The 24,209-nt window shown below is 43.0% G+C and overlaps 1 protein-coding gene across 1 annotated transcript in view; it reads right to left on the bottom strand.

Moving 5' to 3' along the window:
* Nucleotides 1–1,198: 1,198 nt before the first annotated feature.
* LOC143287399 (carboxypeptidase B-like) overlaps nucleotides 1,199–24,209 on the bottom strand; it is a 24,563-nt gene continuing 1,552 nt past the window's right edge. Inside the window, exons 2-12 of the mRNA XM_076595377.1 lie at nucleotides 19,416–19,577; nucleotides 18,772–18,850; nucleotides 17,335–17,468; nucleotides 12,858–12,972; nucleotides 12,139–12,246; nucleotides 10,653–10,769; nucleotides 9,552–9,665; nucleotides 7,313–7,400; nucleotides 5,706–5,923; nucleotides 3,432–3,516; nucleotides 1,199–1,979 (exon numbers count right to left, since the gene is read on the bottom strand). Of these exons, the coding sequence (XP_076451492.1) occupies nucleotides 1,786–1,979; nucleotides 3,432–3,516; nucleotides 5,706–5,923; nucleotides 7,313–7,400; nucleotides 9,552–9,665; nucleotides 10,653–10,769; nucleotides 12,139–12,246; nucleotides 12,858–12,972; nucleotides 17,335–17,468; nucleotides 18,772–18,850; nucleotides 19,416–19,492 (1,329 nt within the window). The 5' untranslated portion in view covers nucleotides 19,493–19,577 and the 3' untranslated portion in view covers nucleotides 1,199–1,785. The remainder of the gene's footprint in view (nucleotides 1,980–3,431; nucleotides 3,517–5,705; nucleotides 5,924–7,312; nucleotides 7,401–9,551; nucleotides 9,666–10,652; nucleotides 10,770–12,138; nucleotides 12,247–12,857; nucleotides 12,973–17,334; nucleotides 17,469–18,771; nucleotides 18,851–19,415; nucleotides 19,578–24,209) is intronic.

The raw sequence follows: 24,209 nt of genomic DNA, 5'->3' as shown, positions 1-24,209 counted from the left end.
TGAGTAACCTCTGCCTCACGTCGTGGATCTAAGCCACTACATTCTAAGCAGAAATAGACGTCTATAGGTCTTGCTTTTTATCGGGATATGTGGGACTACACTTGTGCTACCATCAATTAGTAGATATAACGATGAGTCCACTACATTTTTAACAGGGTGATTGTTGATGGCCGTTCTTCTGTCATTTTCTAAGGAGATTGGGCATATCAATGAAACCACCGTTTTTCATGCTAGTCATTCATGGTCAGTGATAATTGATAGGTAATGCGAAGTGTGGAGTGATGGCCTAGAGGTAACGCGTCCGCCTAGGAAGCGAGAGAATCTGTGCGCGCTGGTTCGAATCACGGCACAGCCCCCGAAATTTTCTCCCCCTCCACTAGACCTTGAGTGGTGGTCTGGACGCTAGTCATTCGGATGAGACGATAAACCGAGGTCCCGTGTGCAGCATGCACTTAGCGCACGTAAAAGAACCCACGGCAACAAAAGGGTTGTTCCTGGCAAAATTCTGTAGAAAAATCCACTTCAATAGGAAAAACAAATAAAACTGCACACAGGAAAAAATACAAAAAAATGGGTGGCGCTGTAGTACGGCGACGCGCTCTCCCTGGGGAGAGCAGCCCGAATTTCACACAGAGAAATCTGTTGTGATAAAAAGAAATACAAATACAAATATTAGAATGATTTTCTTGTTAAACTTCATTTTAACTGAACATCCACGAATAGTATATATCATGTCTTAAGACTCAGGAGGATGGACTGAATGAAACACTAACTGTTCTTAAACATGGATGGCTGTGTTCATTCTTGTTGCTCCTTGTTCCTTCTCCTCCTTCCTTCCTCCCTCCCTCCCTCCTTCCTTCTCTTCCTCTTCCGCTCCCTATTTCTCCTCCTCTTCGTCTTCTTTTTTCTTTTTCTTCTTTTTTTTTTCCTTTCTTTTTTGTTCCAAGACTTTGTATAATTTCGTCTTGTTACTTGAAATGAAAATGTTTGAACCAAACCCAAAGCATACAACACACACACACACACACACACACACACACACACACACACACATATATATATATATATTCTCTCACACACACACACACACACACACACTCTAAACAAGAACACCGTCATAAAGGAATAGCATATTTTAATTTCGCGAAATTATATCCCACAAACTACACACAAAATAACCTTAACAGCTGTACGTTTAAGCTGTTGCCTTTAAACCCCGCCCCATAAAAGACTACTGAAACCAGATAACATTGCGATCGAACATGTCACGCAGAACTATGCCCAGTGATAAACAGGACTGACCAGCTAAGGTCAGCGTGCATGCCACTTGCCTTTTTTTTTTTACCATGGGGACCATGGATTTTGCTTTGAGCATCGCAGAAGCAGTGCAGCCCCTTAGCTCCACTGGCCCACAAAATGTGAGGAAAGTAACCAAAGCCCAAAACAGGAGGAAAATTAATGCGGTTTTTGTGTTTACCGGCCGACACATCCATTGATCAGCAAGCCTGATTCTGAATGTACTCTACATAACTAATTCTATTTAATTGGTGTGTGTGCGTGTCTGTCTCTGTGTGTGCGTGTATGCGTGCGGTTCATGTGTGTGGGTGTACCTATGCCTATTTCTGCGTCTGTACCTATGCATCTATACTTGTGTCAAAACAACACAACCAAAAAAAAAAAAAAAAAAAAAAAAATCACCACAGCTCACACCCTACAATCTTGAGGCCTTCAAAACACCCACTCGGCCTTCTCAAGGTCCCTCCCATCCCCCACCCCAGTCACAGCTCACAGCTCCTGCGCGATGCTGGAGGCCAGCACAAGCAGACTCCTCAGCAGCTCCTGTCCGTTGGGCACGATGTTGGAAGGCGGGATGATGAAGTTTCCGTCACTGTAGTAGCGGGGCCTCAGCTCGTAGCAGTAGGCGTAGATCCCAGGCTTTTCCTGCAGGGCCCAGTCCTCTGCCGCACCCGACGCAGCGTCTGCATTGCAGCAAAAGACAAAAAAAAAAACAAAAAAAAAACAACAACAACGTTTGTTATATAGTTTCAGTCTCAGTTTCAAGGCAATGTAAAGCAAGGCAAGTTAATAAGGCAAGGGAAGGCAAGGCAATGACAAGGCAAGGCAAGGCAATAACAAGGAAAGGCAATAACAAGGAAAGGCAAGGCAATAAGGCAAGGCAATAAGGCAAGGCAAGGCAATAACACGGCAAGGCAAGGCAATGAAATAGCAAGGCAAGACAATAACAAGACTAGGCAAGGCAATAGCAAGGCAGGGCAAGGTAAAGCAATAAGGCAAGGCAAAGCAAAATAAAGGCAAGGTAAGGCAAGGCAAGGTAAGGCCAGGCCAGAACTTTGTTTCACGTGCCAGCTGGGAGCATGGAACTCCTACACACACACACACACACACACACACACACACACACACACACACACATATATATATATATATATATATATATATATATATATATATATATATATATATATATATTTCACACCCGCCATACAAAAAAATAAACCACCACCAACAAAAAAACCCAACAATAACATAAACGATCAAAAACGCCAGCCCCAGCAAACAAGCAAATACAAATTCAATCAGTCAACTCTGTTTCACGGAAGTGTCAAAGGTCAAAGTGTGCGGGGCTGATCGATGCACGCTAAACCACATCTGCCCATTCAACACAAAAAAAAAAAAAAAAAGAAAAGAAGAAAAAAAAGGTGTGTGTGAGTGTGTGTGTGTGTGTGTGTGTGTGTGGGGGGGGGGGGGGGGGGGGGGGGGGAGCAGATGGTCCACATACGCATAAACCCAATGCTTTGGTCAAGGCCTTGTGATCCTAACATAGCTATATATATATATATATATATATATATATATATAGAGAGAGAGAGAGAGAGAGAGAGAGAGATGTATGTGTATGTATATATATATATATATATATATATATATATATATATATATATAAAGCATTACTCTAAGGTAAGTATAAAAGATAAAACACAAAAAAACAAAAAACAAACAACAACCAAGTAATTTCATAAAACATGATGCAATACGCAAACACATAGACTGAAATGAATAACACGTCACACTGGTGAGATTTATAGTAATTGTTCGATAGTTAAGATACTTGCATTCACACGAGAAAGAAAAGAAAGAAACTTGAAATTAGAGCAACACTAACAATATTCCATTCCAGTACATCATAAGCTGTATCGACAACAAACTTCTGTTGATTCCAAGGCTAGTGTCTTTCGCTGACATGATAAAAACATCTCCGAAACAACAACAACAACAACAACAACAACACTGACAACAACGGTGGAAACAATAGCAATACAACAACAACAACGACGACCGCAACAACAGTCACACAACTCAACAACAACAATTATACAACCATAAAAAAGACAACAAGTCCAACAACTCACATCCAAGCACTGAGTAGGCAGTCCCCAAGGAATACACTCTGCCCAGTGAGTCCAGGGCTTCCTTCATCTTCTGGCCCACACTGACCTGAAAGAGATCTCCACACAGTCAGATATCACTACTTGAAGGTCGGTGGGTCTCTGTACGGATAGAGGGCAATGACGAATGCGAACGCGATTTTTATTTTTTTTTTTTTTTTTTTACAGGCTACATCATTACATTTGCATTGGGGTTTAGTGGGGATGAGGACGAAATAGTGGTAACAATATCTTCATTGTACACTGCAATATACATAACAAAACATCTTATCATAGTAGCTAGTTGCATACCACAAAGGAAACAGTCTTCAGGGTAGCTTGTAATTTTTTAACATCACATCCACTGCTACTACAGCACCAATAATTAAAACTACTGCACTGATTAATCTTTAATAATTATTTGCCGGATCTTAACTGGATGAAATGATACATTTTGCTACTGGTCGAGACATCTGTTTGTACATATCATTCAAACGTTTGTCCATAGGAACGTTGATAAACGAGCCTAGGAATTTTCTTCTTAAGTCAGCATACAATGGGCAAACAAAGAGACGCTGGTATTCATAATAATAAATAATAATGGTATTTATATAGCGCTGGATCTTGTGCAGAGACAAATCAAAGCGCTTTCGCACCAGTCATTGTCACGCATGCATAACTCTAAAACTGTAGAAACTAAAGACAAGGAAGGGCAGGCAAGGGAGGCTATTTTGGGAAGAGGTGGGTTTTAAGGCCAGACTTGAAAGAGCTGAGTGTGGAGACTTGACGAAGCGAAAAAGGAAGTTCATTCCAATCGCAAGGTCCAGAAACAGAGAAAGAACGGCGGCCAATAGTCGAGTGTTTGAATCTGGGTATGCGTAAACAGAGTGGATCCGAGGCCGATCGTAGTGAGCGAGATGGAGTGTAGAGGTGAAGGCAGCCGCAGAGATAGGAAGGGGCAGTTTTGTGAATGCATCTATAACATAGAGTGCTGATCTTGTACTTTATTCGGTGTGAGACAGGGAGCCAGTGGAGATGTTGCAAAAGAGGAGTGATGTGCTCAGATCTTTTCTTTCTGAGGACGAGTCGGGCAGCAGAGTTTTGTATGCGTTGAAGGGTCTGAATGGATGAAGCAGGCAGACCAGACAATAAAGAGTTACAGTAGTCAAGGCGAGAGAGAATGAGAGAAACGACTAGTCTATTCATCCTCATTAACAATTTCAGGGGCGATGACAAGGGTGAGAGAAAGGAATAAAAGGAAGTGAAGACAAGACAAAATAAGAGAAGAAAAAGAAACGAAAGAATAACTGTATTTTCTCCAGTTGGAGAAATTTGGCCCGGTGCAGTAACACGACCACGACAAGTAGGTGGTGGTAGCTGTATTAGATCAACGTCGTCGTCGTTGTCGTCGTCGCCGCCTGCCATCATCATCCTCACCATCCCAAGAACCCCCAACTGGCCCAGCACAAAAGTGCAAGTGTAACTGAGTTGTTGTTCAGAGATGGGTGTGCTCGATCTGGGTTATTTCTCCAGTATGTGGAAACCATACCAAGTGCTTTTTTTTTTTCTTCTGTGAACGATTTTAGAGTCCACCTCCTAAATTCTCCTTCCCACCCCCACCCACACCCCTACAAACACTTTGATCCAGGCCCCATGTATCACAGTTTTTACCAGATTCTTTCAATCTCCGATCTTTGGAGCAAAATCAAGGGTTTGCCACTACCAGTTTGTCACAAATAGGTACACACAGAGACAACGAACGTCATTAGGGGCTACGATGTTTTTTGCTCTGTGTGTGTTTTTGTTTTGTGTTTGTTTGTTTTGTTTTTGTGGGGGTGGGGGTGGGGGGGCGTCACTTACCAGCTTGACGGGCGCAATAACCGAGCGGATAAAGCTTTGGATTTTTAATCTGAGGGTCCCAGGTTCAAATCTCGGTAACGGCGCCTGGTGGGTTAAGGATGGATATTTTTTGTCCGATCTCCCAGGTCAACATATGTGCAGACCTGCTAGTGCCCGAACCTCCTTCGTATGTATACGCGAGCAGAAGATCAAATACGCACGCTAAAGATCCTGCAATCCACGTGATCGTTCGGTGGGTTATGTGAACAAGAACATACCCAGCATGCACACCCCCGAAAACGGAGTATGGCTGTCTAAATAGCGCGGTAAAAACGGTCATACACGTAATAACCCACTCATGTACACACGAGTGAACGTGGGAGTTGCAGTCCACGAACGAAGAAGAAGAAGAAGACTTACCAGCTTGTCCAGGTTGCCAGGCACCACCGAGGGGTTGTAGGAGGAGATGTAGCCCCAGGGGTAGAGCAGCAACTGGGAGTAGGCGTGCACGGACAAGAAGCTGACGACCCGGGGCTTCAGCTGCCGGAACAGCTCCGCGATGTTTTGGGTCTCCGCCTCGGAGAACGGGGATGACCCCGGGTAGGTGTCGTCCCGGCAGTTGAAGGACACCCCCGTGTCTGCATTGAACGATAATAATGGTGATGATGATGATGACGACGACGACGATGATGATGTTGATGCTGATGATGATTATGATTTTTTTGTTTTGTTTTGTTTTTTGTGGTCTCGGTTGCATGCAGGTCCACGGAGCACATCGTTGTCTCTTTTTTCTGCCTTTTTTCTATAGTGCCCCATGATTATGATGATGATGATGACGACGACGACAGTGTCAACGACCACGGTGATGATGATGATGATGATGGTACGAGGGAGGCTTGACAAGCATCTGAATGCAGCAGTTTGAATTCACGAACACATACAATGACTGTTTCAGTTTATGGGTGTATCCTCCCTCAACTTTCAGCATTTTCCAACTCTAAAAACAAGCGTATACACCAAATAACGCCTTCGAAAATGCTCGGACATATCTAGCACTCTGAAACTGTTTTATTCTCAGCCTTCGTTTGACTGAAGGGAAAACTGGCGATATGTGAAGAACTGTGCACTATGTTTTCGCCAGAAAGTCAAAAGTTGCTGCAGCTGTGTGTGCACTGGCATTGTCATGATGCAGCAGGAGACTCTGGGTTCCAGTGTGGAGATGCTGTCTGTGCCATGACGCAAGATACTTTAGGAAGGTAGTAGCTGACATACAAGTCTGGGGTCGCTATCTTTCAGTCCTGATGTGGTGTCGTGGAAAAACAGCCGAATTTGATAAGAAACATGTCCCATTTGTTTGCCTGTACTTCTGGATCTTATAAATTCGAACCCTATCAACGGACTATCACCTGAGAAGGCCCAGCATGCTGACGGTTGCTTTGTCTCGAGATTATACCGAAATACCCGTGTGCAGACTGACGTTATTAAATCCCTAACGCGATCTGGTCTTCCTTCGTCACATTTTGGAGAATGTATGTATTCCAATCAACCTCAACACTTTTTGTTCGTTATTCCAGCTGATAAGGACTCAACAGTCCTAACGGTTCCCTTAGCCAAAATGATCCAGAAGAATGGCAGTAATACGTCCCAACGAAATGTTTCTTGTATTCTCTTGTTTCTTGTAATTTTTGTTTTCCCTTCTCAGTCACTGACCGTACCTGGGGCACCTTCTGTGGAGTAACGACAGTTACTGGACGACTACACACACACACACACACACACACACACACACACACACACACACACACACACACACACACACACACACACACACATATATATATATATATATATATATATATAATTATGTATTCATGCATGTGTAAGCTTAAACTCTTTGGGAGATAGATAGATACATACATAGACAGATAGATACATAGATATCGCAAAGAGTTTCTGTTTCTGATTAGTCCCAACCATTGATTAAAGGTTCAGGAAAAAAAAACAACTAAAGACTTTACTCCACATACTTCCGAAGTCCACATCGAAGTTCCGGTTCAGATCTACGCCACTGCATTGGTTGCTGATGAACTTCCTGTTTTTACGCCACAACCGGTCCTGAAATTACATTTCGTGCTATTATCACTGGGAATTTCATAATTTCTAAACTTAAAATTGATCTGTAAAATGATGTAATGAGACAGGGAATGTCCAGCATGTGGTTGGTTGTTTTTTGTTTGTTTTTTTAAATGAAAAAAAAAGTTTTAAAAAGGGTGGGGCCGCATATGTTAACAAAGGCAATAACAGCTTTGTGGATGGATCAGTGTATAAAGCAACATCAAGAAATATAGGCTATCCCTGACACCAAGACTGCCACCACCACCACCACCACCACCACTACTACATTTGATAATGAGAAGAAGAAAAGAAGAAGAGTGATAATAATAATAGTAGCAATAATAATAATAAGAATATTCAACATCATCATTATCATCATCATAGTTGTGTTGTTTTTTTTTTATATCTGTCTCTGTCTCTTAATCTCTGTCTCTCTCTCTGTCTCTGTCTGTCTGTCTGTCTGTCTCTCTCTCTTTCCGCATGTTTGTGTATACTAACGTGTGTCTGTGTGTGCATGTGTGTGTGTGTCTGTGTGTGTGTGTGTGTGTGTGTGTGTGTGTCTGTCTGTCTGTCTGTCTGTCTGTCTGTCTGCATGTGTCTGTGAGCGTGTTCGCGTGTATCGCACTTGGTACTGAACATAATTATCTGAAAATATAATGTTCTTCATGAAGATTCGATGCCTCTGCAAGGTTTTTAATCGACAAAAAGTGTTGGTATCCTGTTTATCATCCACTTTTCTGTACACCGTGAGTAACCGATATACAAGTTTGTCTTATGTTCGAACGTATTTACATATATAATGCGATACATGAGGTTGTATAACATCAATGCCAACCTGACCCGAGTGATACAGAACCTCTACGACAAAGCCACCAGCGCAGTCTACTTCAACAGTAACATAGGGGACTGGTTCAGAACCACAGTCGGAGTGAGGCAAGGCTGTTTGCTCTCACCAACTCTCTTCAACATCTTCCTGGAAAGAATCATGACTGATGCACTTGAAGACCACAAAGGAACAGTCAACATCGGAGGCAGAGCAGTCACCAACTTACGTTTCGCCTACGATATTGATGGCCTAGCAGGAAAACAAGAGGAGCTAGCTAGCTTAGTGGACCACCTTGATAAAACCTCTAGAGCCTATGGCATGCAGATCAGTGCAGAGAAGACCAAACTGATGACCAACAACACCAATGGCATCAGCACTGACATAAGAGTGGATGGCCAGAAGCTAGAAACTGTCCACAGCTTTAAATACCTGGGAGCAGTTGTGACAGATGAGGGATCCAAACCCAAACAGGCGACAGCAGCGCTCACAAAACTGAGGTACATCTGGAACGACCGGAACATTGCACTCGGCTCAAAGATCAGACTGATGCGTACCCTGGTGACATCAATACTCTTGTATGCATGTGAATCGTAGACCTTAACAGCTGAAATAGAAAAGAGAATACAGTCCACTGAGATGAGATGCTTTCGAAGACTCCTGGGCATCTCCTACAAAGATCATATCACGAACGAAGAAGTTCGAAACAGAATCAGGCAAGTCATTGGGCCCTACGAAGACCTGTTGACCTTGGTCAAGAGACGCAAGCTCAAATGGTATGGCCATGTCATGAGATCATCAGGGCTTGCCAAGACATTCCTGCAGGGCACAGTGCAAGGAGGGAGAAGGAGAGGCAGACAGAGGAAGAGATGGGAGGACAACATCCCAGAATGGACGGGCTTGAGGTTGAGCGATACAATCAGGAGGTCAGAAAACCGAGAGGATTGGAGGATGCTGGTTGCCAGATCACCTGTGGCGCCCCAACGGTCCACAAGACTACGGGATAGGTGAATGTGTGTTGAGAAATAAAGGCTCATTCTGGCACTGATCTATCTGAACTTCCATCTAGGTGTTTGGTATTAACTGAATGAGTTCGAATGAGAGAGGTTAAACAAATAAAAAGAAAAAAAGAACCAATGTCACACACACACACACACACACACACACACACACACACACACACACACACACACAACGAGAGTGAAAATAAAAGGAGAGAGAGAGAGAAAGAAAAAAACAAAACAAACAGAAGCCGGGTCAGGTGGAGTGGGGTGTGGAAATAGAAAATGGAGTGGTGTGACAGGGAAATATACGCCCCCAATTCTCACAGTGTTCCACGCGTAGTCATATCCATCAGGGTTGACCACAGGGATGATGACCCAGGTGAAAGTGGTCAGAGCGTCCACCATCGCTGCGTCTTGGCTCACAAAACCTGACAGCATCTGTCCACACACACACACACACACACACACACACAAACACAATGTGCAAAGTATACACAAAGACGGCACATACGCACGTGCCACTGATAAAAACACACACACAAAGATTATGTGGACACAATCTTCGAGAAATACAAATCAAAGAGTGTTCATTCCATGTCTACAGCGTCAATCAGCAATGCACGGTTCACATCAAAACACCAATCGACATTGTCACAATGGCATATCGAAATATTAGTCAATAATACCATATCGATACCAGTACCCATACCATATCTGAATACTGATTGTTTGCGCCCATGTCATACAGTAATGTTAAATATTTTCAACGTCATATCATAACATCTATGAACGATTCCCATACTAAATCGTAATGTTAGTATTCGATACCTGTATCATATAACTATTTTAATGACGAGTACCTACACCATATCGCTAGTACCAGTGTGTTATTGTACTGTTAATGAACAGTTACAATATAATGCTGTAATATAATCCGATATTGCAAACGCAGTGTGGTAAAGTTAATTAACCACAAGTTTCCATGAAATTAATATGCAAAAGTGCCCACATCGGATGAGATGATAAACCGAGGTCTCGTGTGCAGCATGCACTTAGCGCACGTAAAAGAACCCACGGCAACAAAAGGGTTGTTCCTGGCAAAATTCTGTAGAAAAATCCACTTCGATAGTAAAAACAAATAAAACTGCACGCAGGAAAAAAAAAAAAAAAAAAAAGGTTGCGCTGTAGTATAGCGACGCGCTCTCCCTGGGGAGAGCAGCCCGAATTTCACGCAGAGAAATCTGTTGTGATAAAAAGAAATACATATACAAATACATCACTTTTAAATATTAACCATCAGTGACCATACTTGTATATAAACTAATCAGTCCTGATATGGCCCTGTGCGGTCGGCTGGACTATAAGCAAAAAGAACTCTGTATAAACTATTACCGATTATACTGTATTAATGAATAATGCCCATACCTGATCCATGGTATAAATTAGAGAAGCAGTGACGATCCATTCACGAGCGTGCGCAAGACCTTCAATGAAGATGACAGGTTTGTCCGTGTTGCCGTTGGCATCAGTGGCAGTGCCAATCTGTATCAATAAGTCAATCAATCAATCAACTAACCAACCAAACAATCGACCAACCAGTCATGTGCCTCAGAATGTAACCGCCCCTCCTTTCCCTCTCTTGGCTAAAAAAAACAAACCCATCTGAAACAGAATCGATTCGGACAGAAAAGAAATGAACAGAAAATGTGTCATAACAAAGAGGGTAAGAATTAGCGAGTCTCAGCTGAAAGACGTACGTCATACGTGGTGGGCACAACACCAACTGTTTCTTTGGCTTCCTCAGATAACAAAAAGAAACAGTGGGGGAGGGGGAGGAAGAGGTGGAGGACAAGAAGAAGAAAAAGAAGAAGAAGAAAAAGAAAAACAACAACGACGACAAGAAGACGAAGAAGAAGATTGATTGATTGATTGAATCTTTAATGGGTAAAGAATTAGGCACAGTAAAGGCCTTTTTACAATTCTGCCCATTTAAAGACATAAAAAATAAAGAACGAACGACACAAAACATAAAAATAAAGAAATAAACTGAAATAAAATAATAAGAACGACGAATAAGAATAGGAACTTGAATAGTCTATTAAAGGTAACAAAGCGATGAAAAACTGGAACAATTGGTACATTACATGTACATAGGTACTTACACACACACACACACACACACACACACACACACACACACACACACACACACACACACACACACACACAAAATTATAAAACAAGCAACAAAGACATATGTACACATTCACGCCCACACACTCAAACACACACAAACACACACACGCACTTACTGTTCACACATACACATATTCAATTTTTCATTCATCATGGCATGGCAGCTAGTGGACTGAGTACAAGCAAGCATTTGCAAAAGACCGCGAGTAGGTTAATCAAATGTATCGAATAGAAATATTCTTATCTTAGTTTTAAAGAGAGATATGGCTGGAATTTGACGACATGTCTTTGGAAGCATGTTCCATTCGATGCTTCCATTAAATGAGAGACTCATCTTAAATAAATCAATTTTAGGCTTTGGGACAATAGCTCTATCTGAATTACGTTGGAACTGGAAACAAAATAACGATTTTAAATATTGTGGGCATGCGTTATGAACAATTTTATGCATAAGAATCAATGTGTTATATCTAATAAGTAGATGAACAGGTAATATTTGAAGTTCTTTGTACATATTGTGCACAGATCCACCTGTGGTATTTACATGGTTAATCATCTTAATGGCACGTTTTTGTAAAGAGCAAAGTGGCTTTAATGTAGAAGGAGGACATTTACCCCAAATAATCGAGCAATAGCTGAGGCGAGACTGGATATAGGCAAAGTAAAACACACGTCCAGAAGAAGAAGAAGAAGAAGAAGAAGAAGAAGAACCTACCTCCAGGTAATAAACGGGCCATCTGTTTTGCTCAGTTGTCCGGTTCATTTGTTTTCTGGTCACCAGGTCAGGATAGGAAGCCACAAAGTTGTTCATGATGTTATTCACCTGAAACAGACAGTGCCGTATATCACACAACTACTGACATTAGGGTTAATACAAATAACACTGAGTAATGATGATGATGATGATGATAAAATATATATATATATATATATATATATATATATATATATATATATATATATATATATATATAATCTTTAAAATGCTACTTCTATTACTACCACTACCACTACCACTTTTTTTTTTCTTCTTCTTCTTCTTTCTTCTCCCCCCCCCCCCCCCCCCCTTTCTCCCGTCATCTTTACCGATCTTTACTGGACCCTGACTCGCCTCTGAAATGTTATAGTAAAACTAATAGTTACATTGAGTAACGATATAAAACATTTTTTTTTACTACTACTACTACCCCCGCAACCCCCCCCCCCCCCCCCCCCCCCCCTTTCTCCCATTACCTCCACTCCATCACCAGTACCGTGAACCCTGACCCACTGACCTCTGACACGGTGTAGTCATACTAATACTAACATTGAGTAACAGTGTAAAAATATTTTATACTACTACTACTACTACTACTACTACTACTACTACACCCTCCCCCCTTTCTCCCATCACCTTTACTCCATCACCAGCACCGTGAACTCTGACCCACTGACCTCTGACAGGGTGTAGTAGGCGTCGTGGGAGGGAGAGAACCGACCGTTGATGTTGGACCGTCCACTCTGCCGGAGCTTGTTGTCCTCGCTCTCTCTCCTCTCGGCGTCGATGTCCCTGAAGGGCACAGACAGGGATCACGCTGACAGTTTCAAGTTTCAGCTCCTCAAGGAGGCGTCACTGCGTTCGTACAAATCCATGATAATACGCCTCACCACATTCGCTTGGCTAGATGCCTGACCAGCAGCGAAACCCAACGCCTTGAGTGCATGCATATAATTATATGTGGAGTGATGGCCTAGAGGTAACGCGTCCGCCTAGCAAACGAGAGAATCTGAGCACGCTGGTTCGAATCACGTCTCAGCAGCCTAAAATCCCCCCCACCCCCTTCCACTAGACCTTGAGTGGTGGTCTGGACGCTAGTCATTCGGATGAGACAATAAAGCGAGGTCCCGTGTGCAGTATGCACTTAGCGCACGTAAAAGAACCCACGGCAACAAAAGGGTTGTTCCTGGCAAAATTCTGTAGAAAAAAATCCACTTCGATAGGACAAACAAATAAAACTCTACGGAGGAAAAAAAAAGGGGAGGGGGGCGTGTAGTATAGCGACGCGCTTTCCCTGGCGAGAGCAGCCCAGATTTCACACAGAGAAATCTATTGTGATAAAAAGAAATACAAATACATATATTTGTGTACCTATCAGAGTGCTTTTCCACTACAGAGGTTTGCTAAAGGACGACAACACTTTTGTTGCCCTGGATTTGTATTTGTATTTGTATTTGTATTCCTTTTTATCACAACAGCGCTACACTACAGCGCCACCCTTTTTTTTTTTTTTTGTATTTTTTCCTGCGTGCAGTTTTATTTGTTTTTCCTGTCTAAGTGGATTTTTCTGCAGAATTTTGCCAGGAACAACCCTTTTGTTGCCGTGGGTTCTTTTACGTGCGCTAAGTGCATGCTGCATACGGGACCTCGGTTTATCGTCTCATCCGAATGACTAGCGTCCAGACCACCACTCAAGGTCTAATGGAGGGGAAGAAAATATCGGCGGCTGAGCCGTGATTCGAACCAGCGCCCTCAGATTCTCTCGCTTCCTAGGCGGACGCGTTACCTCTAGGCCATCACTCCACTCCAGTGTGCCAAGTGCGTGCCGCACACGGGACCTTGGTTAGTCGTTTCATCCGAATGGCGAGACGTCTGAGTTTGATTCTCCAGTCAAACTTGGGAGATACGGTGAGACCTGGATTTAAACCCTGACTCTCAGGAACACTGTACTGGCAGACAAGCGTCTTAACCGTATTGCCACCTTCCTCCTTTCTTCCTTTCTTTCCTCATGCTGACAGTGGGGGGTCAGTCTGACAGACAGGGGTCGGAATGACTGACGTGGGTAAGATTAACAGACAGGGGTCGGAATGACTGACGTGGGTAAGATTAACAGACAGGGGTCGGAATGACTGACATGGGTAAGATTAACAGAGGTGTCAGAATGTCTGACATGGGTAAGATTAACAGAGGGGTCGGAATGACTGACATGGGTAAGATTAACAGACAGGGGTCGGAATGACTGACATGGGTAAGATTAACAGACAGGGGTCAGAATGACTGACATGGGTAAGATTAACAGACAGGGGTTGGAATGACTGACATGGGTAAGATTAACAGACAGTGGTCGGAATGACTGACATGGGTAAGATTAACAGCTACAGACAGGGGTCGGAATGACTGACGTGGGTAAGATTAACAGACAGGGGTCGGAATGACTGACATGGGTAAGATTAACAGACAGGGGTCGGAATGACTGACATGGGTAAGATTAACAGACAGGGGTCGGAATGACTGACATGGGTAAGATTAACAGACAGGGGTCGGAATGACTGACATGAGTAATATTAACAGACAGGGGTCGGAATGACTGGCATGGATAAGATTAACAGACAGGGGTCGGAATGACTGACATGGGTAAGATTAACAGACAGGGGTCGGAATGACTGACGTGGGTAATATTAACAGACAGGGGTTGGAATGACTGACATGGGTAAGATTAACAGACAGTGGTCGGAATGACTGACATGGGTAAGATTAACAGCTACAGACAGGGGTCGGAATGACTGACGTGGGTAAGATTAACAGACAGTGGTCGGAATGACTGACATGGGTAAGATTAACAGAGGGGTCGGAATGACTGACGTGGGTAAGATTAACAGAGGGGTCGGAATGACTGACGTGGGTAAGATTAACAGAGGGGTCGGAATGACTGACGTGGGTAAGATTAACAGACAGGGGTCGGAATGACTGACATGGGTAATATTATCAGCTACAGACAGGGGTCGGAATGACTGACATTGGCAAGACTAACAGACAGGGGTCGGAATGACTGACATGGGTAAGATTAACAGACAGGGGTCGGAATAACTGACATGAGTAATATTAACAGACAGGGGTCGGAATGACTGACATGGGTAAGATTCACAGACAGGGGTCGGAATGACTGACGTGGGTAATATTAACAGACAGGGGTCGGAATGACTGACATGGGTAAGACTAACAGACAGGGGTCAGAATGACTGACATGGGTAATATTAACAGACAGGCGTCGGAATGACTGACATGGGTAAGATTAACAGACAGGGGTCAGAATGACTGACATGGGTAAGATTAACAGACAGGGGTCGGAATGACTGACATGGGTAAGACTAACAGACAGGGGTCGGAATGACTGACATGGGTAAGATTAACAGACAGGGGTCGGAATGACTGATGTGGGTAAGATTAACAGAAAGGGGTCGGAATGACTGGCATTGGTAAGATTAACAGACAGGGGTCGGAATGACTGACATGGGTAAGATTAACAGACAGGGGTCGGAATGACTGACATGGGTAAGATTAACAGACAGGGGTCGGAATGACTGACGTGGGTAATATTAACAGACAGAGATCGGAATGACTGACATGGGTAAGACTAACAGACAGGGGTCGGAATGATTGACATGGGTAAGACTAACAGACAGGGGTCGGAATGACTGACATGGGTAAGATTAACAGACAGGGGTTGGAATGACTGACATGGGTAAGATTACAGACAGGGGTCGGAATGACTGACATGGGTAATATTAACAGACAGGGGTCGGAATGACTGACGTGGGCAAGAGTAACAGACAGGGGTCGGAATGACTGACATGGGTAATATTAACAGACAGGGGTCGGAATGACTGACATGGGTAATATTAACAGACAGGGGTCGGAATGACTGACATGGGTAATATTAACAGACAGGGGTCGGAATGACTGACATGGGTAAGACTAACAGACAGGGGTCGGAATGACTGACATGGGTAATATTAACAGACAGGGGTCGGAATGACTGACGTGGGTAAGATTAACAGACAGGGGTCGGAATGACTGACATGGGTAATATTAACAGACAGGGGTCGGAATGACTGACGTGGGTAATATTAACAGACAGGGGTCGGAATGACTGACATGGGTAAGACTAACAGACAGGGGTTGGAATGACTGACATGGGTAATTTTACAGACAGGGGTCGGAATGACTGACATGGGTAAGATTAACAGACAGGGGTCGGAATGACTGATAGGGAGTCCTACTGACTGGCGGTGGTCACGACACTCTTATAGACAGGAATCACAGGGATACATTGACACCACTACTACTGACAAACTGAAGTCATACTGACATACATGCGAGGGGGCGGTTGGGGAGCGGGGTTGGGGGATGGGGGCGTCACACTGACAGACAGGGTGTCACACTGACCGGCAAAGCATACATAAACTTGCTCCTCCTGGGAAATGCATCTGTCCATCCAAATTTCACAATGTCTTCATCCGAGTGAACTCCATTTGTACATGCATGGTTATGGTCTTGCACGCAGTTTTTGTTAGTTGTTGTTGTTGTTGTCTAATCAATGATCATGATTTGTTGCCCCCGTTTCGATATGGTGTTCAGTACTTGAGAAAGGAACTTTATTCCGATTTTACTCAGTCCAGCCAGGTGTGAATGGCTACCTGATAAAGGACTTTACTCTGAGTTTACCGTCTACCAAGGTGTGAATGGCTACCTGATAAAGGAGTTTACTCTGAGTTTACTGTCTACCAAGGTGTGAATGGCTACCTGATAAAGGCACTTTACTCTGAGTTTACTGTCTACCAAGGTGTGAATGGCTACCTGATAAAGGCACTTTACTCTGAGTTTACTGTCTACCAAGGTGTGAATAGCTACCCGATAAAGACATTTTACTCAGGTTTTATTCAGTCCACCCACGTGTGAGAAAGGGTACCTTACATCGGATGAGGAAGGTTAGTTAAAACGGTGGAAAGTGAAGATTGGGTCTTGCCTTCGTCCATCAGACTCTAGACACAGTGGATATGAATTCACCGCCCCAATTGCGGTAAAAGGCAAATGGCGCTGTCAAACCTTAAAACACTGTGATGTGACTCTGCAACACTGGTACACTGTACTCACGCCTGCAGGTCTGATGACTGCACTGTGACAGTGATGCCGGCTTCCCTCAAGGTGTCCATCAACTTCCCCTTCTCTTCAGGGGACACCACCATGTCTGTGCTCATTTTCAGGTTAGGATGTCGAAGGAACACCAGCTGTTGGCACCAGATATATCACGAAGTAATCAACATCATTATCATCATCATCATGCTCATCATACTCATCATAATCATACTCATACTCATCAACATCGGTTTGCGTCACCCTCTTCGTTTTTGTCATCTCTACCGTCATCTTTATACTAGGGGAATAGTGCACACACTTTTGTCAGGAACCTTTCGTTGCTTGCAGAGCGACAAAAAAGGTCATATGACGCCATGGGCTTTCTGGGTGTGCACTGCCTTTCTTCATGGCAATGGAGACGCGCATGCGCAAGCGGTTCTCGTCAAAAATTAAACACCGGGGAATCCCGACGAACGCGGATTTGCACTACCTCCTTATTGTCACCATTGCCGCTGCCAGTGTCAATGTCAGCAATAAAATTTCTTCTTCATTATGCTCTTTCCCTTGAGTTTAATGATGATAGCAAAACACCATGGCTGTCATCATCAACATCAACATCAGCAGCAGCAGAAAAAGGAGCACCACCACCACCACCAGTTTCATACCACCACCACCACCACCACAACCACCACCACCACCACCAGTTTCATACCACCACCACCACCACCATCAGTTTCATACCACCACCTTCATACCACCACCACCACCACCAGTTTCATACCACCACCACCACCAGTTTCATACCACCACCACCACCACCATCAGTTTCATACCACCACCTTCATACCACCACCACCACCACCATCAGTTTCATACCACCACCACCAGTTTCATACCACCACCACCACCACCACCAGTTTCATACCACCACCACCACCACCAGTTTCATACCACCACCACCACCACCACCACCAGTTTCATACCACCACCACCACCACCAGTTTCATACCACCACCACCACCAGTTTCATACCACCACCACCACCACCACCAGTTTCATATCACCACCACCACCACCAGTTTCATACCACCACCACCACCACCATCAGTTTCATACCACCACCTTCATACCACCACCACCACCACCAGTTTCATACCACCACAACCACCACCACCAGTTTCATACCACCACCACCACCACCAGTTTCATACCGCCCACCACCACCACCAATTTCATACCGCCCACCACCACCACCAATTTCATACCACCACCACCACCACCAGCAGTTTCATCGTCGTCCCTCATTCAGTGTCATCATTATCGGCGTCGTCATCATGAGAATCACAGTCACCATCATCGTCATTGCAAATCCGACCCCACCACAACCACCGCAATCATCACACCAGTTCCCTTCAACTCCCACCCTCACCCCCACCCCCTCACGACGATACTAACGTCCTGATAGTTTTGTTGAATGTTGCGGAGGACAGTCAACTGTTGATCGTTGGTGGCCTTTGCGGACAGCACGTGATGTCTGCAAATGATAATGAAAATGAGGATAAGAAATATACTGAATAGAATTATCATCTCATCATCATGAATCAAAATCATCATCATCATCCTAATCATTATAGTCACCGTCCTAAGAATAGTTCCTGTCATAATAATAAACATAATGAAATGCTTTTCGTTTTCCTTCCCTTCTGCAAAATTCTTTCCATGCACAGTTCCGGCATGATTTTGATGAAACTCTCTCTCTCTCTCTCTCTCTCTCTCTCTCTCTCACACACACACACACACACACACACACACACACACACAAACACACAAATCATTAAAAAGACGTAGTTTCATGGTTACATATGTAAGAATTATATAGATTTATTCAAACAAAATATGTAATCACACCTTCAAATGGGGCCATGGACTTATTGAATAAACAATCGTTCGTTCTCTCACTCTCTATCTCTGTCTGTCTGTCTGACTGTCTCTGTCTGTCGGTCTGTCTGTGTCTCTCTCCGTCTGTCCCTCTCTCTCTCTCTGTCTGTCTCTTTCTTTCTCTCTCTCCCTCCCTCCCTCTCCTTCTCTCACCAACGTACCCACGATAACTTTTCACGCCATCGGCAGCCATGGTTCCCGCAAAAAGCAGGCAGACAAGGGCGCAAACTCTCCACATCTTTAGGCTTGGTACTCGTGCTCTCCCTTACTGAATGGAGACTTTTTTTCTTCTCGTGCACTCTTTGCTGAAGCGAGTCTTCTTCCTTTCACACGAAAAACAAAAACAAAAAAATCGTTCGTGTTTACAACAAGGACAAATGCATATATAACTTTCATATTTTCCAGTTTTTTGTTTTGTTATTTTCTTTCATTTTTATCTCTTGAAAACCGGGGTTCAGTTCAAATCGACAGACAGACAGACACACACACACACACACACACACACACACACACACAAACACACACACACAAAGAGAGAGAGAGAGAGACGCAGATAGAGAGACAGACGGTCTGTAAGTTACACAACTTCGCGTACTTGTTCACGTGAGCGCATGCAAACACACATACAAGCACGCGCGCGCGCACACACACACACACACACACACACACACACACACACACATACGCATGTACGCACACACACACACACACACACACACACACAAGACACACGGACTTCCAAAATGGCGGAGACTACACTCAGCGGATAATTTCTTCGCGGTAAGAAGTTGTCGCAGACGTTTTGGAGAGATGAGAACAAGAAAATCGAGCGGGAAACCAGTTGCAGCTGCACACAGTAAAACCGCTCAGAACAATGAGGCGACCGGACTCCTCCTTAAAACCGGTGAGTCCGTGAAGGTTTTGCGAAGCGAGTCTGGGAGTACTGAACGTACAAAGCGGTTGTATAATCCCACCGACACGAGTTCCACGAATACAAGACCGATGAGCAAACTCAGTTCCATTCCCGAGATGTCCGACACGATCATGGATCTAAGAAAAATAATAATGGTTTTGTGTGATCGTGTCTCTTCCCTGGAAGCAACTGTACGGGGACAACAGGAGCCAACAAAACGTTGCAGAATGGAACCTGTTTCCATGACAACACAGGCAACACAAACTGAAAGCCCCAGTCTTAGCCCCAGCCCCAGCCCCAGCCCTACACCTACCTACGCCGACGTGGCCAGAGTTCCCTCACCTGAGAACCCGGAAGCAGACAAAAAACGAGCAAGCCACCAAGACAAAACTGCCCTTCAAAAGAAGATAAAAGAAGTTGAAAAATCGGTGACGTCTTGTGACGAAAAGACGATGGATGACGTAAAAAGTACAAAGTCTGGAATTACATGCTCTGCGCAGAAAGAAGAAAACGGGGAATTACCCAAGGTAATAATTCTCCATGATTCCGTGCTCAACCGTGTGCAGGAAAACAGACTGGGCAGATCATACCACTTCAAAGCCTCCATGCAAAAATCCCACACAGTGTCTGAAACCAGAATTTTACTTCAAGCTGTCACCACCACAGAGAAAAAGCCTGAAGCTGTTGTCATTCATTGTGGCATCAACGACTTAAGATCAAAAGATACAACAGAAGTCAGTAATTTCTTTACCTCAACATTGAAAGACACTGCAAAGAAAAATCCAACAACAAAGTTCATCGTAAGTTCAGCAACCACCGTCAAAGATTCAAAACTGGAGGTCAAGAGACAACTGTTCAACGCAATGGTGGCTTCGGAACTGTTTGACGAAAAAAACATATCATTTATAAAGAACGACAACCTCAAGACCAACGCCCTCAGAGACGCTGTCCACCCCAACGGCAGAGGAGCCAGCATCCTCGCAGGAAACATCGGGCGACATGTTCGAGATCTTCTCTGGGAAACACCGAAGAAATCAACACGCAGAGCCAGGTTCCACCATCACCAGAACCCCGCCCCCTTTCATCACAGCTGGTACAATCCTTACGACGCACTGATGGACTGGCCAGTGTTTTATTAACATTTGCGTCAACTTCTGCCTGGCACTGATAAACTTTTGTGCTGAGCGATATTCTCGTTTTGCTGAGTGACCTTTCTTCCTGCCGTTTGCAAGTGCATTTTTTGTTGACAATATTTAGACTATTATTTTTTGTTTCCCGTTTCCTTTCATTTACTGTTTATTTTCACCATCATACAGTTTGATTTATTCATAGTATTGATAACATTATTTGCCTATCTGATAGGAAAGATAATCAGTAATGAAAAAACAAACGCAATTGCAAATTAGGCTGCTCCAGTGGAACTGCAGATCTATTTTATCTAACCTGGCCTATTTGAAACATTTTCTAGCATCAAGTAAGTGTGATGTTTTGATTCTGCAGTCACTTAATATCAGTGCATGTAAGCTTCCCAAACTTCCAAATTATTATTTTCCACCAGTATATGAAACTGGGAACGAGGGCAAGAAGATAAGTACTGCTATATATATACTTAGGGAATTACAGTATAATCTATGTGAGTCTCCTGTTTTAAAATCTATTGCAAGCTTTGACATACACTCTTGTGCAGCTACAGTAAAATTTAGCAACAAGCTAATTCTTAACGTACTTTCCGTTTATCTTCCGAAAGGTCCAAACGATCGAAATACTGAGTGGCTTAGAACATTACAAGAACAACAGCCTGGTAAATGGGTAATAGCTGGTGATTTCAATGCTCACGCTCCATTCTGGGAAAAGGACTGTAAAACTGTAACAAGCAATCGGTTAATAGAAAACATCACTGACAGCCCCTTTTATCTTATGAATGATGGTAGTGTTACTAGAATTCCTGACGTCTCAAAACACAGACCAACAGCAATTGACCTAACACTAATATCCCCGGAGCTAGTCCCATCATGTACCTGGGAAACACATAAAGACACATTGGGAAGCGACCATGTGCCTATCATCATTACAATCGCTGATGATGATAATCAGCCTGATAATAACGTCGACATAATTCCAAAATATAAATATAAAAATGCAAATTGGGATTTATTTCAAAACATTCTTACCTCTCACGATTTTGAAAAACTTGAGAATGAGAGTGTAGATGTAATGTATTCAAATTTTACAGAAGCTGTATTATCAGCAGCTGATATGTCGATACCAAAAGTAAAGGCTGTGAAGTCAGGTGACCGTTCAGGCAATGTCTGGTGGAATGATGCATGTGAAAAGGCAGTTAGTTACAAGAAAGAAACATTTAAGAACTACCTCGCGGACAGTAAGCCCCCAAACCACAAAGAAATGAAGAAAGCAAACACTCAGAGTAATATGACTGTAGCCCAAGCTAAAAAAGATCATTGGTCATCATTTTGTTCACAAGAAATTTCAGATCATAAAGACTTTAATAAAGTTTGGACAAAAATGAAAGAAATGAAAAATGGAATAAAGTTACCAAGTTGCCCAATATCAAATGACTCACAAAACAAGTTTCTATCAGACCAGGAAAAGGCAGAAATCTTTGTTGAAATGTTTGCGAAAAATAGCAAATACGAAGGCTTATCACCTGAGTGTAAAACACACAGAGACAGGGAAGAAAATAGTGCTTTATACAGTGATCCCATTCCGCAAAATGACTTGTGGTTTAATTCTCCTATTACATATGAGGAGTTACAAACCGCTATAGCTTCCCTTGGCAATAAAAAAAGTTCAGTTGGAATCGATGCACTATCGAATGTGATGCTAAAACACATCCCAAAAAATTGTATCGTTTTCCTACACAAAATATATCAGAAATGTTGGACATCTGGAACTGTACCACAGATATGGAAAACATCAATAGTTGTACCGGTTTTAAAAGCAGGAAAACCTAAACGTAATAAAAATAGTTACAGGCCTATTGCTTTGACCTCGCATGTCTGTAAATTGATGGAAAAAATAGTCCTGTTTAGAATTATAACTTACTGCGAAAAATACAATATCATTCCAGTGAACCAGGCTGGATTTAGAAAAGGAAGATCAACGGTCGAACACCTAGTAAAGATTACAACTCAAATAAAACATCAGTTTGCCCGCAGAAAAAGTGTCCTCGCAACGTTTTTTGACGTAAAAAAAGCCTACGATCAGGTTTGGCACAAACGTCTTTTATTCAAACTGAAATCAGTTGGAATATCTGGTAATCTCTATGAGTATATTAAAAGTTTTTTATCTAATAGAATTATTCAAGCAAGGGTGGGAACACATTATTCTTTGCCACATAAACTTGACATGGGAATTCCACAGGGCTCAGTTATAGCCCCTATTCTCTTTAATATTCTTATTCAGGATCTACCAAAGGCATTGTCAAATCGTGTAGTTTTAGTACAGTATGCTGATGATATATGTATGTGGATGGGTGTCAATCTAAAAAAGTCAACCCCACAAAGAGCACAGAATTATATACGTCGTTTGTATCAGTATGATCTCGATAACATTGGTAACTATATGTTTGAAAATGGTCTAGCTTTGTCGACTGAAAAAACATGCATGATGTTGTTTAATTCAGGTGGTAACCCATCTAGCACACCCATTTTTAAATTACTCGGTGACGTCATTGATTATAAACAGGTAGTGAAGTTTTTAGGCGTTTATCTTACTTCAAAGCTGACATGGAACATTCACTTTGATTACATCTTAACAAAGGCAAGGAAAAGTATCAATTTTATGAAAATTATAAGCCGCTTACCCTGGGGAATGGATACAAAAACATTGATTCATCTTGCCATGGCCCTTGTAAGATCTAAGATAACCTATGCACAAGAAATATTTTTCAGTGCACCTAAATATCTATTACAAAAGATTCAAAGTGTAGACTGTAAGGCTATCAAAATTGCCCTCGGAGTGCCCTCTCATGCATCCAATCAGGAAACATACAAAACAGCCGGAATTCTCCCATTAAATGAAC

This window comes from Babylonia areolata, chromosome 11, assembly GCF_041734735.1.
Source record: "Babylonia areolata isolate BAREFJ2019XMU chromosome 11, ASM4173473v1, whole genome shotgun sequence".
NCBI classification, from domain to species: Eukaryota; Metazoa; Mollusca; class Gastropoda; order Neogastropoda; family Buccinidae; genus Babylonia; species Babylonia areolata.
The sequence above is the reverse complement of the archived record's forward strand: the minus strand, read 5'-3'. Positions and strand labels throughout refer to the sequence as shown.